General features: G+C 46.4%; 2 protein-coding genes across 2 annotated transcripts; both read right to left on the bottom strand.

Annotated features, from left to right (window-relative positions):
* Nucleotides 1-7,312: 7,312 nt before the first annotated feature.
* On the bottom strand, nt 7,313-10,911 carry LOC6590263. The gene is made up of 2 exons (XM_026987012.1): nt 9,837-10,911; nt 7,313-9,778 (listed from the first exon to the last, which is right to left on the bottom strand). Exons 1-2 carry the CDS (start codon nt 10,906-10,908, stop codon nt 7,494-7,496), a joined length of 3,357 nt encoding a protein of 1,118 aa, XP_026842813.1. The 5' UTR covers nt 10,909-10,911; the 3' UTR covers nt 7,313-7,493.
* Nucleotides 10,912-11,187: 276 nt separating this feature from the next.
* On the bottom strand, nt 11,188-15,457 carry LOC6590012. The gene is made up of 2 exons (XM_002015429.2): nt 12,094-15,457; nt 11,188-12,026 (listed from the first exon to the last, which is right to left on the bottom strand). The coding sequence occupies exons 1-2, from the start codon at nt 15,447-15,449 to the stop codon at nt 11,267-11,269; spliced, it is 4,116 nt and encodes a 1,371-aa protein (XP_002015465.1). The 5' UTR covers nt 15,450-15,457; the 3' UTR covers nt 11,188-11,266.
* Nucleotides 15,458-18,917: the final 3,460 nt, after the last annotated feature.

Genomic DNA, 18,917 nt, shown 5'->3' with positions numbered 1-18,917 from the left:
TTTGAGGGGGTTGCTTCTTGCTACTCCGGTTATTGTTGCGGTTGCAACTTTGGTTAATGCTCTGGCCACCGAGCCAGCCAGCCAGAGGACCGAGCAGAATTGGAGTGGAACTGCAGCTTAAAGAGAAATCCTGTATTTTCCATTTGTCGCTTGGCTTTAAAATGTTTGACAGGAAGCAAAAGCCTCTTACTCCTCCGGGCATGCCCACCCTCGCCGGCTCTCCTCCTGTGTTATCCACGCCCCACCCTCTGACCATCGAGTGACTGTGTTAATTGTTTTTGTAAAGTTTTTAATAACTCCAGGCAGCCAGAAGGCAGCCGATGAGAGAAGTAAAGTGAAGGAGGCCATCAGTCTCATTATTTATTTGTAATTTAATAAACAACAAGTTGATGGCTCGAAGCGTTTCACCCGCCGAACCTCCCATCCATCCATCCGTCCCTCTGCTCGGCCTCGTATCAATTGCCGTTGGCCAAAATGGCAGGCATGGTAGGCAGGCAGGCAGCCGTCGTCAGCGCCTTCGACACGTTAACGGGTTTCCTGACTATTATTTGGCAGCAATTTATTTTATGTGAAAACTTTGTCAAGCTGCCTCCAAAGATTTTTATGACACGGCCGCAGGTTGAAGGTTGCCATAGGACTGGAGGTCGCAGGTCGCAGATCGCTTCAACATTTTCCAACGGCGTCAGCTTGAATTTTATTGCCATCGTGCATATTTTAATGAGGCATTAAAGCCCTGACTCTGATTTCCCCCTCACACACAACCCACTCACACACACACTCGTAATTTATGAGAAACTAAATATTTACAGGGAGAGTGGAGGACGGTGTGATGGAGGGAGTTCTGTTCTGGTTCTGTTTGACTTGGCCTGGCCCAGTGTTTGGCCTGCGTTTGCCGTTTTTAACACTCGATTACTTTAAATGCTATGCCGCACATACCCCAGGACCCGTCCTCATACCCGTTTCGTCAGGCATTTGACTTTGCAGTCAATATTTGTTTTTGGCTTAAATAGCACGCAGAGGGGACACTGAACCCCTCACATCAGCATATTCCTTTGCCTGGCAGCTTCCGCATGCCATCAACTTATGTAATGAGTATTTGGTTACACAAATCTTAGAGCCATACTCGTACCAGCTAACCCTCCGGCAGGAGTCCGCTTATTGAATGAATGCTTAAATTACTAGGCAAATGACTCATTCATCAATTGCAGTACTCGGATTAGCATTGGCTGTCAGCAGGCACCATTGAGTGGAGAGAGCTTTGGACAGTGGACTACTCCCATCCTCCCCAGAGAAGATTTCATTAAAAATGATTTAAGGAAGAGCCACTGGACAGTCCTGGATGATGGTATGGCTATGGCTCATGGAAACGCATAAATTAAAACGTTTGGCGTCCGGCAATGATTTCCACAGCACTGCAGCCATGTCCCTGGGCTTTCCCCTGACGCTGACGCTGTCCCTGTCCCTGTCCCTGTCCATCTCATTTCCCATCCTGCTGACAGACGAGCGAGGCATTCAGATTGTAGTTGAGCTCCATTTTTAACTTGCATTTCACACATTCTGTTCGATTAACTCGTTGACAAGCGGATAATTTCATTGCGGGACTAGCCACAGCCCGTCCGGAATTACAGGCGTCATGTTTGCCACCAAACGAACGCTTAATTTGATAGGTATGTGAAGACAATTAAGACAGAGGCAGACGTAACTGATTAAAGCTGAACGGTGGACATTATTTCATTGCATTTTCCCTATATCAATTATTATTTATCGGTGATGCGATGATTATGAAGTGTTTCACAATAGCATGGTTTGTTTCAAATTCAAAACCTCAAACCACTCAAATAGTTTCATGGCTAGTCCCTTTATGTTAACAGCAAATAGGAACTTTCCATGAATCCAAGCATTACTTGTTTCTCAATATGATGTATCAAAGATATCTCTGGAGGTGGGCCACGACACTACAAAATAAACAAATATTGTCTATTCGTCTGAGCCCCAACCCCAAATCAGCTGCTCTACCAAAAAGTCCCTGCTTCTGTCTGCACTCATGTGGATGGTCCCCGACTATATTCTTGCATCCTTCGCTCCCGTTCCCAGTCAAATTTATGATTATATCCATTATGCGTTTAATGTCGCTTGATTTACATTAGTTTGTGCAGCGGGGCAAATTGAATTTCCTGTGCTTTTTCTTGAAAATTACGCAAAACACAGCGACAGAAAAAATAGAAGGAAAAGCTTAGCAAAATGAACGTGCCGTGCCCCAGGAGGATACGCAATATGCAAATAATCTGCAAATTTATAGGCTTTCCTTGGGTGGTAGAGGCTGCAGCTGCTCCTCGGATTTAGGTCCTTGAGTGGCATGCGGCAAGCGGCTAAGCCAGGCTATTATCTTTTATGAACTGAACTTCCTTTTGATTGGTTTAATGGAGTAACCACAGATGTCCTGGGGATGCGGGCGGCAGGTCGAAATGATTGATGCATGTGCAAAGATGTCACGGCGAAACATGAGCCCAAAATCTTGACATTTCTTGTCAGGCTGAAAAAAATATTTGCAAAACCAAAATGAGGGAAAATCCAACTCTGACACTGCTTCCCTACTCGTATATGTCGTCGGGATGTACTACTAGGTACATATGCATGTATGTATATTTTTTTGTGTTCATCTGGAAAATCCATTAAAACACTTGAGCCTGGCAGACGGTACGAGACGCGACGCTCTCCAAACAACAGCCACAACCAGAATGCATTTCCGTTAATAGTGAAGGCGGCTTTGAAGGCTGGCGGCAACAACACTTAGACGCAGCACTTTTTGTTACCCTTAAACCCTCATAGCCAGCCTGCCCTTCCGACCCCCGACCCCCGACCCACGGAACCCCTGCTGTGAGTACATAAAATGTTATTGATATTGCAATTTTTAGCATTTTGTAATTGAGGGAAAAGTGGACGGAGACTGAGGCTGAGACTGCGCCTGGTATACGTACTTATCGCAGGACCATCAATTGTCTGCCTCCCACCAAGATGCGCCAGATACCCCAGATCCAGGACTCCTGCACCCACACCCACACCTACACTCATAGTGCCACCCCTTTGGTGGGGCAGATAACTGTCTAAATGACACTTGAGCATGTGTTTAAACATGCCAAGCACTTGACTCACTCAAACTATGCAACAAGCAAGGGGCAGAAGCAGAAGCAGAAGCAGGAGCACAAGGAGAACCAGGGGTGACAGTTGCCAGCTTCAAAGTTCAGGGGAAACAGGGGGCCTCGCCTCGCCTCGTGCTGTCGATGCACTGATAAGTCTGTCCCCCACGATGCTCTCCCCCTTGGCCCGTGTGTGTGTCTCCCTCCCATCGAACGCATCTTGTCTCGACGCGTCTCGTCTCGTCTCGTCTCGAGCAGGAAGGCGAGTGCCAATGTTGCCAATGTTGTTGGCTGAACTCATAATTGGAATTAATTATGCATTCGCACTTTGCGGCCAACTTTTCAAGTGGCTGGAGTGGTTACCAGGAGCCAGTTAGCTGAGGGCCTAGATATGTGGGTTGTGCGGGTGCTGCTGCTGCTCCTCTAATTGTCCAAGTGAGCAAGCACGGCCGACGCGTTGCAGCCAACGCCTTGGATGAAGCTCCAGGGGCGGGCCGAGAGCCCAAGAAACTACGGCGGCACTTGGAGACCGACAGCGCCTGCAAGGGTTAAGTGCAAATTGCAGTTATCGTAAGTATTTCTCATACACAATTTCCCTAGATGATAATGATAGTGGACTTCCCAAGAACAAATGCTCGCTGATTCTATTATATTCTTAAATTTGTTTCTATTTAAGCTTTTAAGAAAGAGGAAATATTTTTGGGAACATTTAGAAGTGGCTAGTAATTAAGTAGTACTGCTATATTGAGATTCATTTTTCAAAGGTTCGCCACAGTAGACTTACCTCGCCTGTATCAGGGCGGTATAGGTACTGTGTCGCGACGGTCGTGGTATTTCGGTTAACATCCTTTCTTTATTATACTATTAGAAGAAGCCCATAAAGATAGTTTCAAAACTGATAGACTAGTGGGCACAGAAAAAATCAGGCAAACAGACTGACATGTCTACATAGACAACTATTCTCATACTGATTACGATTATATTTACTCTTATATATAACTTACTCTACTACGTATTACTCTACAAGCTTACGCCAAATTTTTAAATGCATATTTAAATTTCTTTTTACGTTTATCCTGACGCCCTTTTCCTCAAATCTCTAATCGTATGGGCATGATTTTCGTACTAGGAAAGTTATCCATCACATGGAACAAATCGATGATGGATCAACATTTCTGTGTTGATATCTATGAAACAATGATTCTGGCTTTTGCGGAATACGAAATCCAGTTTTTTGGGTCTTCCAGCAGGACAATGACCCAAAACTCAACAGAAAGAAAGTTCGTGAACAATCCACTTAATGTAATGGATTGGCCTGTTAAGTCTCCAGACTTGAACCCCATTGCAAATATATGGCGTAAAGCTTACAAATTTCTTTCTAATGTGGAATCAAAGAAAAATAAAGATCTTTGGGGTATCCTGCTTGGTTCGTGGATCAGTATCCCAAGGGAAAGAAAACATTAGTGCCGAGATGTTGATCTGATTTTGCTGATTCCAAAGGCTATACAACAAAATATCAACCAGTAAATACAACTTAAGTAACATATTTTACTAAAAATTGTGCAAAACTTCTTTGTATTATATAGTTTTTTGATAATTTTTTAAATTAGTGCTATTTTTGTTGGTGACTAAATTTCTGATTAAATCCTTTTCTTTTTTACCAATTTTGAACAAAAGGCGTCAATACACATTAGCCTCATGGTGCTATTTTTACCGCCGCAGCTGTACATTTGAAACGGATATTGAATGGATTATGTTTTGTTTCTAGATCGTATTCGCATCCTTCGGATGTGCCACGTTTTGTTGATTACTGATTACTGGATTTGAACAAGAAAAAAGTACGAAATTTATATTTTCGAGATTAGCTACAACCTACAAGCCATGCAATTCCCACGTAGGTTAGATAATATGGGGCGCTTTTAGGTTTTGCTCTTGGTAGCCTTTGTATTGTCTAGATGTTCTGTTTTAAGCTTTAAGTTTTATGTTTTCATTTGGGAAATATGATTCTAGTGTAGTAAAAGTCAAAGTATTTATAGCATATGGTATCCGCTGGATGAAGGACATGCGGGACATCGATTGTATTACACACATAAATCGCACACACCACGGGAGTTCGTTCCTTCCAATTAAGTTGGTCAATCTCCATAATCGATAACGAGAATAATGCAATGGTCAGTTTTTTAGATATTTGTTATACAAATATTGTTTTAGTTATTTCATGCCTTTTCGGACATTCCTTGCTGATGTATTTTCTCATCTCCTCCCTCTCTCCTGCTAATTTCATTTAGATTTTTGGTCTGATCTATATTCACAAGAGTCGAGCTAAGTGCAGGAACATCCCTCCACCATTCAGTGGTTCTCGAGTGGAGCCGTAGCCATTCAAATATAACTTGGCCCATTTATCTTCCGTGTTTCTTCTTTTGTGCTTACTTTTTACCCCGTCTCCTCCGAGGAGTCCAATTTGTTGCTCCTTTATGGCTCCATAAAGGCAGGCTCCATATTCCATATTCCATATTCCATGTCCATACCCACACCTGAGCTCAATAATTACCGTGCACGCTTTGTCGAGGACCCTTTCTCAATGGGGGCCCCATTGTCTCGTGGCTTTGCATTGCGGCTTACGGTTCCCCTGCCATTCTCTGCGTGATTCCCCTTTGTCAGGGAGGGGACTCAGCATATTAATGCGTAAAGGACAGTCAAGATGTTGGGAATTAATTAAAATCTGACAGCTAATAAAATGCAATCACTGCGAGTGTACAGCATCTTGTGATGGCCATCGCAATGTGCTCGTTACAATAGCCATTTAAGTTGTGAACAGCAGACAATTGCACGCTTCATTTCGTCTCTTCGCTTGTTTTGACAAGCCACAAAAAAGAAGAGGAAGCCCAGAGGAGGAAAATGACAAAAGACTGTCGCAAATCGTGAATCGCGACTAGCGGGTGAACTGCCAAATGCCGGACAAAGCCAGGCAGCCGGAAATGGTCTGACTTGATAGGGCTTTGGGCCTGGTCCTGGTCCTGGGCCTGGTCTCGTGTCATGAGCAAACAAGATAATGTTACAGCAGTCATCGCAAATTGAACAGAAGAGTCCCTTTACAGAGCCGGAGGAGCAGGAATGCTCGCCATCTTGGCGATTTGTACAAAAATGCAAATGAAAACGTCTCAACTTACGGAATGGTAGTCAAGAGAGAGAGAGAGAGAGAGAGAGAGACAGAGTGAAACTGCCTTAATGAAAATGCCGCCGCAGGCCACAAAGGCTGCCAAGTGCCGGGCGCGGTGCTCCTTACAGCTCTCCTTGGTGTCCGAACTCGCAAGCTGGGAAATGATTGATCGCCGGCATCAATTTCCCAAAAATGTTATTGCCAAACATTCGACAGTTTGCCGATTGCTGGTCGCCGAGGGCTTTAATGATGCTTTGAGGCATACCATACAGTAAGCTTGCTTTATTCAATACACACTAAAATGGTCATTTAAATTAGTTAGAACTAAATCAATATCTGAAAGAATCAATTTCCAATCTCCAATTGATAGCCCTCCCCCAAGAATAATAGATATTGGTGGGGTATTCACAGACACAGACACAGAATTTGCAGAGAATTTGCACCTTCCACAAGGTTCGAACTTCCACTCAGTATCAAAGCGGGTATCTACAGAGTTATGATATGAGTACAGAAGTACATACATATCTTATCTGCCCCTTTTGACATCTCGGAGGATCGCTTTTAAGCGCGTACGATCTTCGTCGTGCAAGCCAATTTTGGAGTTGCTTTGGAGTTTTCATTTATGGAAATGTCTGAAACATGTTTCGCTTGCGCAAACAGAGGGCAAAGCCGAGTGCGAGTGTGCAATAAAATTCCATTACAGCAGACATAGACCGACTTAAAAACTTGGCCGAAAAAAAGGAAGTGCCGGAAGAAATTTCGTTGCATACACTTGGAGCGCATGGGGCCGAAGCAAAAAGGGGGCAAGGAGTGTATTAAAAGCCAGCAACCATTTTACCGTTACGTGAGTGCATTGTGTGTGGGTTTGTAAACTTATATCTGTGTATGTGAGAGCAGAGTCCTTGCATATTTTATGAAACTTGCCGGAGCATTTAACAGAAACACACAGATGGAACAGAACACCCGAGCTGCAGGACGGCCTGCCCGGACGGGCGAGGCAAACTCATTACTGGAATTTATTTAGCACTTAAACAAAATGTTTCCTTCGCCTAAGCCAACTGATTTGTACCTCTTTGATGCGAGTATTATCCACTCGACATACTGCAGGCGGTGTATGCAGTCCAAGCCAACAGTTTCTGCGTTCCAGAGCGATTAGGATACCACATCCGCAGAGCAGACCATATTGACTCTGCCATCTACCGATCAGCGTATCTTGTGGGCTTCCTGAGGATTCCGCAGGGGGAGCAACACAAGAGTACTCCTGGCTTCTTCCCGGGGGGCTGCATCGGGATCTGGGCTTGAACTGCCTCCTCAACACGCCGCAGATGCTGCAGCGGCACTGGACAGATGGGCAGCTGTGGGCAAGACTGTCCCTTTTCGTGTATATATCCGCAGTGGGTGCAAATATCTGCAACAGTGCTGAGCAGCAATTTGTTTTTGGCGCAGGCCTCAATGGAGCCCTGGGACAGGGATCGAAGACTTTCTTGGGGAGTGGGCGCGGGTAGCTCGACCTTGACTCCGCATCGCGGGCACTTTTCGTAGACACGAGGCCTTTCTTCCACTAAAGAATCATGGGAACACACTGAACAGCACTCCCAGTCATCTGGGTCGTCATTGAGGTTCTTCACGCGGCACGTCTGACGCGGCGAATAGAACAATTTTTGGGCGGGGCGAAGTTTTTTCTCTTTTGGAATGTAGGGCCTTCGTCTGGCCATAGTGGTATTTGGGCTTGTGGCCAAACTTTGGTCCCGCAAGGTCTCCAGATTGGCTTCAATGAGCCTCCTCTCCTTCTCGAGGGCCATGATAACCGGACTCTTGGCCAAAGACTTAAAGTATTGCGTATACTGTTCCATCATATTTCGTATGCTCTTCAAGGAGTACCGCATTTCGAAGTTCAGCAGGTTCTTCTCTTCCTTCGGATCGATTTCCAAAATTTCAGACATGCTTGACGTAGAGGGAAATCGACCAGAGGAGGCGGAATTGAGCTTTCTTCGCCGCTCATCGCGCAGCTCGCGTTCCATTTGCTTTTCTTGATCGATTAGTTTCTTGATCACATCACTGTCCATTATCTCAGACGAATTGCCCATATCCTGTAGCATGTCGTTCGAAGGATCGTGAGAAGTGAAGTTTGAGGAATGTTCGTGTTCACCTCTCATGCTCTCATTGAGCCATCCGATGTTGTCGATTATTTCGGAAGGCACATCAATGGTTTTGATTTTGAACTTGGATTCGGTCAAAGACTTTCCTCTCAGCGTTGGATTTTTCAAATACTCCTTTTCAACGCCCCTGAGGTAGTCCAGATACTTCTTGGAGAGGAGCGACACAATATCTGACTTGGCGATTCCCGTTGTCTGCAGTTCAGAGTACAGACCTGCCAGCTTATCCCACATATTATGCTTTCCAACAACTGTCATAAGAGCACGAATATCGCCCGTGCCCTCTAGGACACTATTACTCTCTATAACGTTCTTCAGAAGGCGCTGCACTACCGAGTACTTTGGATCAGACCTCAAGTCCCTCAAATGGAAGCTTGGTCTTGTCTTAACATCGTGGTCCTCTTCGAAATATGGTGGATCTACCTTGTGGCCATCTGCTGGAGCGGATTCTATGGGTCTTTGAAATCTCCATTTACCCAGCATTACGTCTTCCGCTTTAGTTTCTTTTGGCTTGGAACCTGATTTTCGAGAGCCTTTCTGCTTCTTGGACAATTTTACCAATGTTTTTGGTTTAGTATCCATAGAATACTTGGCTTGCATGTCCATCCTGACCATATTCACATTATTTTCTGAGTTCTTTGCATCAGACCCCAAGTCGCTGTCCTCATCGAAATATGGTGGATCGAGCTTTTGGCCATCTGCTGGATCGGACTCTTCAGTGCTCAGTAATCTCCTCTTGCCCGGCGTTAACTCTTCCACTTTAGTTACTTTCTGCTTGGAACCAGGCTTACCAGATTTTCGAACGCCTCTCTGTTTCTTGGACAGTTTTACCAAAGCTTTTGTGTCAGTATCCATAGAATACTTGGCTTGCTTGTCCTTCTTGAATAAGTTCACATTATTTTGCAAAGAAATCTCGCCTTCCGTATTCTCCAATGTGATCTCAGTTTCTAAAGGAGATATTTGGGATGTATTCTCACCGCGAATGGCGTCTTTCCCGTCTCTTTTGGATGCAATGCGGTCTTGTTCATTCTCGGTTTCAATAGGAGGTTTAATCTGATCTTTTCCTTTCTCAGTTTTTTTCTTCTTCGCAGACGATTTGTCTTTCTCATTTATGTCGGATGTATGGCTGTCCAGTCCATCTGAAACTGATCGACCTTTCTTTTGGTGTTTTCTTACTTTTTTTAGATTAGGGCCTATATCAGAAAGTGTTTCAGTTTTCTGCCGCAAGCCACTCATTTTACGTTTTCTCTTTAGCAGACTCTGCTTTTTCTCTGGCCTTGGTTTTACGTTAGTCTCTTCTAGTAGGCCGCTTTCCATCGGTTCATCTGCAAGTATTTCCGGATTATTTGGATTCAGATTCGTATGATATCAATAAACTCTTACGTTTTCCAGATCCCGACTTTTTTCCAGCTACTTTTCTTTTCAGCACTACGTTGACATCAGCGGGCCTATCCAGATCTAGTAATTTCTTCAGATTCATTTGGCGTGGAGTTCTTGAACACTTGCGCCTCCTTTTTCTTTGTGCTTTTTTCGCCTTCGATTGTCGTCCTGCCTCAACCTCCACCAGGTCCGCATACATCTGCCACAGCTCATCGATTGTTGGCTTCGGAAGACGAGTATCACTGGTATCACTGCGTTTCAACATCTTGAGTTTCTTCTTTAACCTTTTGCTCTTGTACTCGCCGGGCAGCTCAATCAAATTTACATAATCGGTATCGGGGTCAAGGTCAGCATGTTTTTTCTTCTTTGGCTTCCATGGCTTCGATGGCCTGGCAGGCATCGCTGGCACGACGTATAACTGACCAGAGGGATTCTGGGTCACGGCTGTCACATAGTCTGTTCGGGGACGCTTCTTGCGGAGCACTTCCATATTCCAAAAATCAGTGAACCCACCAAGGATGCCATGACGTGGTTTTCGCGACTTCTTTCGACTGTCGTAAGGCGCCGACAAATACCGCCTAACCTCCTCGACCTCCTGTTCCCAGAGGTCCGCCTGACCCTCTATGGTTGGGTGGAGGATCGAGGTCCTCTCAAGACCCTTTCGCAGCTTAAGCAGACACCTCTCCAGAAGTCGCTGCGGTCTGCGATGCCTCCCCAGCTGTTTGCGCAGCAGACGCAGCCGGCGATCCAACTTGCGTTCCTCCTGCCTCTGCTGCACGATCAGCCGGCGTTGCGACAACAGCGACTTGGACCAACTGTGCAGCCATCTCGTGTATGTGGCTACCGTTCTGGCGACCTCATGCCTTGCCTGATCCCTTTTCACCTGTTCCATATCTCTCTGCCTGGCCTCTATTGCTTTGCGCACCTTACGGAGCAGCTCATCGCGGATCTGGCTCATCATGCGCAGCCGCCGATAGGCCTGGTGTCTGTAGCTCCTCAGGTGCCAGCCCTTGCGTCTCACCTGCTTCTTCAGCAACACCATCTTGGTGCATCGATGGAGCAATGAAACCTGCATCTTATACGTGTTTATCTTGACAGTCGGTTAAAGTGAGTGACATAAAATAAAACTACTATTGATTTGGTAAATGTGAATATATCGAAATTCAAATGCAATTAAAAATAAACTATTGATATCCCAAAAGAATAACTCAAAGGTAATCTGTTTAACCGATTGATTCAACATTAAATCATTAAATTTTCTCGATTCTTCTCTACTCTAGCGGTAGCGCTTTTAAGCGCCAGTTGGACGATTTCTCTAATCTCTGACTAAAGTTCTAACAGACTAAAGAACGAATTTTGATTTGACATTTAGAATTTTATTTAATAGTAAAATGAACTCAACGAAAAAATAAAAAAATAAAAAAATAACCACCTTAGAGTCCCACAAAGGCCCTGGCCTGCTGCTCGCCCGCTTCCTTGAAGAGCTCTGCGGTCTTCACCAGCTTGATGAAGCGAGGCGAGTACTCGCTGGAGATGCGCGCCTGCATGACGTTGTTCATGCTGGTCTGCCGCAGCACCTCCTGCAGCTTGGCACTTCGCTGCCTGCGCTCCACGGAGTCTGCCATTTTGCGGAGGTACATGAGGTCCATGAGAAGTTCATCTCGGACATTGGCCGCCGAACGCTGATCTGCAAGTGGAAGCTCCTCGTACTGACGCAGAAGTTTCTTGACAATGCGAGACCGGGAATCAATCTTGTCGCTATCGAGTAAACCCACATCCTGGTTGAAGTCGTCGGCCAGACCACTCAGCGCGTTCTCTCGCTTCTCGCGGCACTTCTTCTGCTCATCCATAGTCTTCAGGATGAGGTCGTAGAACTCACTCAGGTCTGGGCGCAGGGGAATGCAGGACCGAACCCGCACCTGCTTGTCGATGATGTCGCTAATGGCCGCCATGGTCTCCCGTACCATGGTCTCCGTCTGATGCAGGTACTGATCGTTTTTGTCATTCCTGATCTGATAGAAGTTTTTGGGCTTCTTAAGGGAGCCCTTGCGATTGCGCTCCAGCACGGCCAACAGACGATCCATGCCCGGATCATTGCTGACTGCCTCAAAGACGGCCGACACAATGTCCTCCGACGTTTTGCCAGTTATAAGCTTCTCCAAGCTGTCATCACAGGATTTGGTATTTCCACTACTGCAAGAAGCGATGTGATGTGGATGTGAACAAAGGATCATTCCATACAGGATCTCGTACTACTTACCATCTGCTCGATTCTGGCTTGTACTCCTTTTTTCCCTTGGACTTCTCTTTGCCCCACCTATTATTCCTTCTGTGGCCGGTATTATCCCTCCAATTTCTACCCGCTTCGCGTGCATATCGATCATCATTCTGCATTAAAGTATCGTCACTCCCGTGCTCTGCCGAATCCGCCCAATCAAGCATCAAGTCGGTGCTCATCTGATCGAAGGCTGGCTGCATGTTGATTGATCCGTTGCCATAGAACTGTTTTGTCTTTGGATCCCCGCACACGTTCGCGTTGATGGACACGTTCAACCTCAGGGCATCTGGACTATTGCAGACATCGCCGGTCGGCACAGCAGGTCCAGAAGTTTTACCCTGATCTGCCCCTCCTGAGTCCGTTGCATTCGTTGACGTATCGGTAGTATTCGTCATGGATGGATTACTCGTTTTGTTTTCACCAAACCCTGGTGTAGTCGACTCCGTCATCATGTTGGGGACGGGCGTTGTAATTGATATGCAATTGGGATCAATGGTTATGGACACTGAGGGCCGTGTCAGTGGTTCAACTTGAGTAATGCATGGATCCACTGTGGACAACATATTGTTCTTGACCTGCTTGTTAAAGAAAGGACCAAAGTATCGATGGACTGCGGATTGCTTCATTAGCGGCGGCGCTTGCAGCTGCTTTTGCTGGGTCTGTAGAGGTGCCTGTTGCTGAGGTGGCAGGTATTGCTGTTTTGGCAGATATGGCTTCTGTGGAAAGTGTTGCTGTTGTGCCAGATATTGATGCTGAATCGGTGACTGCTGCTCTTGCTGCTGCAGTTGTTGTTGCTGCTGCTGCGCTGGACGATTCTGTTGCAGCTGAAGCGGACGATTCTTTTGCAGCTTCTGAAGCTCATTAAAAAAGTTAGTCAAATTGAAGCTGGCCTTGAAATTGGAGGGTTGCTGTAGCTGTTGCGGCTGCTGTTGCTGCTGCTGTTGCTGCTGTTGTTGCTGCTGCTGTTGCTGCTGCTGCTGTTGCTGCTGCTGTTGCTGCTGCTGCTGTTGCTGTGGTATCTGCAGAGGCTGCTGCGTTAACTGGTAGACTCCATTAGCTCGCTGATTCATCATGGGCACCTGAACGCTAGAAGCATCATAGAGACTGGCCTCGTCCTCTCCGTAAGGATCGGTATCTTCCTCGACATCGGGCATAAGAAGGCCACTTCCAAGGTCTCCAAAATGCAAGTGATTCCCATTGTGGTCCTCCAGGTCGTCCAGCAGAGGAGCAACCATGCGCTTGGCTCTCTCGGGGCATTCCGGGGGCTGCTGCTCTTCCCCGATGGACCGTTTGGAGCGCCTGTTTTTCCTGGGAAACCAGCGACGACGTAGGCTTTGGATGTGCCGCTTGTTGCGATCTTTGTCGCCACTAAAATGCGACAGCTCATTGGCCAGAAGTTTGACCACTGCATCGGGATTGGGCAAATGGGGAGTACCTGGTGCTATTTTTGATCTCTCAGGCTCTGGGGAAACCTCATCGGCTGGCCTGGACGTGACCGACTCCTCCAGAGTCAGCTTGATGCTCTCCTGCAGCACTGCATCTTCAATGCTGGCTGCCGCCTGGGACTTCTCCTGAACCTGTGGCTGTTCTAGTACCGATTGTAGGACGGCATGGCTGTTTGACTTATCCTGGGTCTCCAGGCTACCCTCGGCTTCAGTGATGGCATCTGTTTCTAGCCTTGTCTTGGCCTCGTTGCTTTCCACCTTAACAGCTGAGTCCTGAGCACTTTCGCCCACCTCCGGCTTTGTTGAAATGTCCGCCTCAGATACAGATACAGCATCATCGTTCAACTCTGTAGGTTCCGTAGGCTTAACCTCAATGTCCGTTCCCACTTTCAGTGACTTTGCATCAGCCTCGACTTGCACCTTTTCGAAAGCAGTAGCTTTACCCACCACCTTGCTGTCGATTGGCTCTTTATCCAGCTCCACTTTGACATCCTGTTGTTCTTCGACTTTTGGTTCACTTTCCTTGAGCGCAGACACACTCGGGATGTCCAGCTGCTCGGCCTTAGTTCCTGGCTCATTCACGGCCACCTTTGCTGTCGTTTCCACGGTCATATTTAAGGTATGCTCCCGCTTGTAGCGTCCCGGCTCCCCAACGGACCTGCGATTGGGATGCAAGTAGTCGACCATGTTGGGCATCTGCCGCTGGCTGAGAGCATGGAAGCGATCGTACGGGGGCAGGCGATAGTCGTAGCTCTGGGGCAGATCCAACATGTTGTGGCCACCGGAGGATACAACCTCCGGAGACTGCCTCATTTTGTTGGTCATCGGACTGAGGCCATCGTACTGCTGCCGCCGTTCACCATCATCGCTCATGTATCCCTCTTGATTCTGTTCCTGATAATGATCCAGATACAGATCTGGATCCTGCTGCTGCTCCTGCTCCCGTCTCATTTTCCGCTCCCGGCCCTTTATCAGTTCGTCCACGAAATGGGCATGCTGGCTCTCCACCAGCGCATTGCTCGGCAGCGAGGGTCCCATGCCCTTGAGCATGAGGCGGTTGCTCGTCTTTAGCTTGATCTCGTTCATTGGATTGAAGCCGTGATAGGAGCTGCGCTTGTTCAAGCCCCTGCCCTTGGGCGGAATTTTCCGTTGGGCGTTCTCAGAGGCCTCTTGCTCGATCTTAGACAGCTTGTAGTTGGCCTCGTGCAACAGATTGTTGGGCCTCCATTTGGGCGAATCGAGCCGGAGCAATGTTTGCTCATACAACCCGTCCGGCACTGGCCTGTTTTCAAACTCCGGTAGATCGTCGTTGAGTTCTGCCTTCTTGTGGTACTCCTTCACCCTGTATGGATCCGTTTTGCTAGTCTTCTCATGCTCGTTTAGAATCTCCTGGGCCTGCTTCAGCTTGATGTCCAGGTAGGTGAGACCGCTACCACCGTACTGAAAGGGAGCCATGGTGGTCTCGAACACTGGAATGATGGGATCCACCGCAGTATCCTTGTACTTCTGCTTCACCTTGCCGATCTCTGTGTTCTGCATATCCTTCAGGTAGTTACTTTCGTAGCTCGTGCCGCTCTGTTTACTGACAGTATGTGATTGCTTGTGGCCTGCCTGGAAGTCCCGATACCAGGCGTTGGCTGCCTCCGCCATGGCATTGTCCTCCGATTCTCCGCTGCTGGTCTGGGCAAAGCTGGCCAGCATATCGTCGATGGTGTGCCTGGGCTGTCTTCGGTACTGATCCTGGCCGTGGAGATCCTGAATCTTGCCGCGCGCCTCCTTAACGGCCCGATTGAAGCTGCGCAACTTCTCGCTGCTCGACGGCTCCGAGTCGGCCGGGAGCAACTTGGAACCACCCAGCACCATCAGAGTCCACCAGAATTGTAAGAAAATCATATTCCAATCTGGGTACGATTCGTTCCAATTCAGATTATCATTCAAAAGGTACAGAGAAAACTCAATTAGAAAGTTGTGCCTCCCAGCCAGCTTGATCTGAATTGGGTTTTCGGCTTTTGGATTTTTTCGGAGTCAGTTCTTTACTTGTCACTTGCCACTTGGGCTTGGGTGGCAACAGGTGTCTGGATGCACGGCACTGGATGCCATTGTCGCACAACTTTGACAACGTGGCCAGATAAGAGTGGCAATGTCACAGAGCCCCCCATTGCCCTCCGGTTGGGGCTTGCATTGTGTTAAGTTTTTCCACACGTACGACGGCTGCGCCGGCGGCTTCCGACATCTGTTCAACATGAAATGTTCTTTGTTGCAACAACACACACCAACACACACATGAATGGATGTAAATGATTTTACCCCTCTGCCACAGCCCACACCTCACACAATCAGCTGCCGCATTGTTTCCTCTCCCATGTAAATCAGATTTTTGTTTTATACCAAAACTTTCCCAAGCGAAGGCGGGAAATGGAAATGGAATCGAAATGGAATGGAATGAGGATGGAGATGATGATGGCGAAGGGTTGGGCTTTGAACAGCGACAATAACATTTCCTATTTCCTTCTCCCCGTGCCCGTCTCCATCTCCGCCCATCATGAGCGTGTGGGTGCTATCGTTTCGCGTTGTCAATGCCAAAGTAAGGACAATGTGCGGCTCGAAATAATTGAAAATAATCAAACATTCGGGACGAACAACTGCAGCATCACGAGCTCCATGAGCACCGCCAACAGTCGCACAGCAGCACCACCACCAAAACTAATGTAATTAGCGCGCTCCAAACGCGTTCGTCTCTGATTAAAAGTTTTGCGGCTTGGATGGTTCTCCCTGCCTGCCTGCCTCCTAACTCCTGCCCCCTGCCTCCCCAAGCCGCTCTATAATCCGTTGAACAAAACTATGAATGAGGAAAACTCAACGTATTGTCTGATTTTTAGCCCAAAGTGCCCCAAAGGGGTACGCAGGCTCCTTTTCCCAAGATTATTTTTACAAGAGTTTTTGGGAGTTATATATTCGAAAAAGCATTTAGTGAAGTAACAGAGAACTAAATATAATTTCTTCTGCCATATAAGACATACATTATTTACTTCAGGCTAAGTGTTTTATCCCATTAATAGAAAATACCCGACATAATAAATCAAAATCTGGACCGCACTGAAGATACGAGGGCTGTGACTTTCTGACAATCATTTCATTCTTCAACAGAGTCTCCTTTAAGGTCTATGAACTTTTTCTAACATTTGTCCAATTTTGTATCCCTAATCCGGAAACTGCACAAGTCTCCACCTGCACCCTTGCATTGTGGACGATTGTAGCGAGCGCGGTAAGTGATGGTTGTTTTCCGCAAAACAAAAATGCTTAATGAGCAAAAAGGAATTTACTTTTTTTGATTTCAACTCGAATTACGAGAATGTCTGTAATAAATGGCTGTCAAGCACAAACTGTCGCAGCGTTTTCAAGTTTTGATAGGAGTCAACTGACAGATAAGAATCTCTTAAGTAAGAGGCGGGAAAGTTAAAATTTCACGGACTTATTGAACGGCCTTCATAGATCAAACTACTTGGTAATGCACCTATCCCAGATGCTCGCGTTTCAAAATAATGGAAATAGCGGTAATTGTGGATTAACTCAAAAATATTTCCACTAATACAAAATATGAGACTTTTCACTCGTTTGTTTCATTTCATTCTATTGGATTCTAGTCTTCGGGAATTTCCTTATACTTCTTTTTGTGCTGCATTTTTCGGAAATCTCTTTTATAAATGAAAAAACTTCTTCTCAGAACCAAAGAAAACTCATCGCATTCCTCTTTTTTACAAATCCATCATAATTCACGCGGACTCTCAGCACTCTGCCTCCGTCTGTTGTTTTTCGATTATGTAGCATTGTCTTGGCTTAAAGTTTTTTGGGGCCCGTCCCGGCCCCCACTGACTGCAACACTCTGGATGTTGCCTGGCAAATATTACAGCGATTCCTACTTATGTCCCGATTCGTTTGCCTTGTCAGGCGGACTGCTCAAAGGGGAGCCGGGATGGGGAGCCAGCGACATGACAAAGGAGCACCGAGCAGAGAAAGAGGAAAACGGGCAGGCGGAAAAAAGGACTGCGAGCGCATCCTTGGACTCGTGCATCACAGGACATGACATGGCACGAGCCATTTCGTTTGTTTTTTCTATTCCCATTTTACAGCAGTCCCATGTCCAAACAAATTTCTTCTAGTTTTTTTTATTTGTATTTTTCCCCCCTTTCTACGATCTCTGAGTAAAATATTATGTTACCAGGCGACAAAGAAAGAAGGAACTTTTTTTACACCCGCCAAAAATTAAATATAAGGGTATATCTGACTATCAAGAGTCTTTTCATATATCATTCTTATTATTACTACGAATATTATGGAAACAATTAAAAGAGAACTTACAAAAGTCGACTTAGGGAATGTCTCGATGGTTTTCCTTACTTTGAATAGATATTTCAGAGTTACACCTGTTCGGACCAATATGCGACAAAATGGAAACTATTTGCTTTCCACGAGACAAAAACTAGGTTGTAGGCCTGGATGAGTATTTTTTTAATGATTAAATTGAAAAAAGAATTGTACGTAATTTCGCAGGATTTTGTATTCGTGTCGATAGAGTGAATGTATCCGAAGATAGCGACTCAAAGTTGAAGTTTTCTTTAACTAGTTAATTTCTTTTTTTTAATCCGAGTGGCGGGTATCTTATAGTCGCAATAATTGAGCATGGCGTTCCCAGTTCCATTATACGTTGCCATTACTTTTGCATTTTTGCCAGCGGGCACCAAGCTGAAAGATGAGTGCGGGGCGCGGCATGGCCCCGGTATGGGTCAGGGAAAGAACATATTTAAATGCAATTTCTATAAACAAATTTAGCTGCTTATGCATATGCAGCAAGCCGGCACACAAGCAATTCATTAAGCGGGAGTTGCGCATAGAATATTTCTGACAAAATGATGCCCGACAGTTTACGAGCCGCAGACGGCGGCGGGCAGGAGAATGGTGCCATGGACAGGGGCCACGAGGCAGACACGCCCAACGGCAGGAACTTATTTACAACTTTCAAACGCTTCATTTTATTGGTCTCGAAATGAACAAATGGCGCACAAGCCGCACAGAGATATAGAGAGACGGTTTGGCTGGGAAAAATTTTGCATAATTTATGAGCAGAGCAAGCGGCGGCAACACACGAAGGACTCGGAAAAACAACGCACGAACACCACACAGCCAACTGATTTAAATGCAATTGCATTGAAGTATGCTGTCCTGGTCGTATCCTTGTTGGGTTTCAGATATAGAGACAGCAGCACGTGCTGCATCAACAGGAGCATCGATGGCCAGACAGCACCCTTGTCCTGTTTTGTCTTGCTCTTGGCAATTTCTTTTCATTTGCCAAGGTGTTGAGAT

The sequence above is a fragment of the Drosophila persimilis genome, unplaced genomic scaffold (assembly GCF_003286085.1).
Source record: "Drosophila persimilis strain 14011-0111.01,24,50 unplaced genomic scaffold, DperRS2 tig00000002-arrow-pilon, whole genome shotgun sequence".
NCBI classification, from domain to species: Eukaryota; Metazoa; Arthropoda; class Insecta; order Diptera; family Drosophilidae; genus Drosophila; species Drosophila persimilis.
Note: the sequence above shows the minus strand (reverse complement) of the source record. Positions and strands in the feature narration are given on the sequence as shown.

Bases quoted from the DNA above. Each gene is read 5' to 3' on its own strand.
- LOC6590012 (XM_002015429.2), bottom strand. From the start codon at position 15,449: ATGATTTTCTTACAATTCTGGTGGACTCTGATGGTGCTGGGTGGTTCC. The intron at 12,027-12,093 runs GTAAGTAGTACG...CGCTTCTTGCAG, and splicing joins AAGCCAGAATCGAGCAGATG to TAGTGGAAATACCAAATCCT.
- LOC6590263 (XM_026987012.1), bottom strand. From the start codon at position 10,908: ATGCAGGTTTCATTGCTCCATCGATGCACCAAGATGGTGTTGCTGAAG. The intron at 9,779-9,836 runs GTAAGAGTTTAT...AAATACTTGCAG, and splicing joins AAAGTCGGGATCTGGAAAAC to ATGAACCGATGGAAAGCGGC.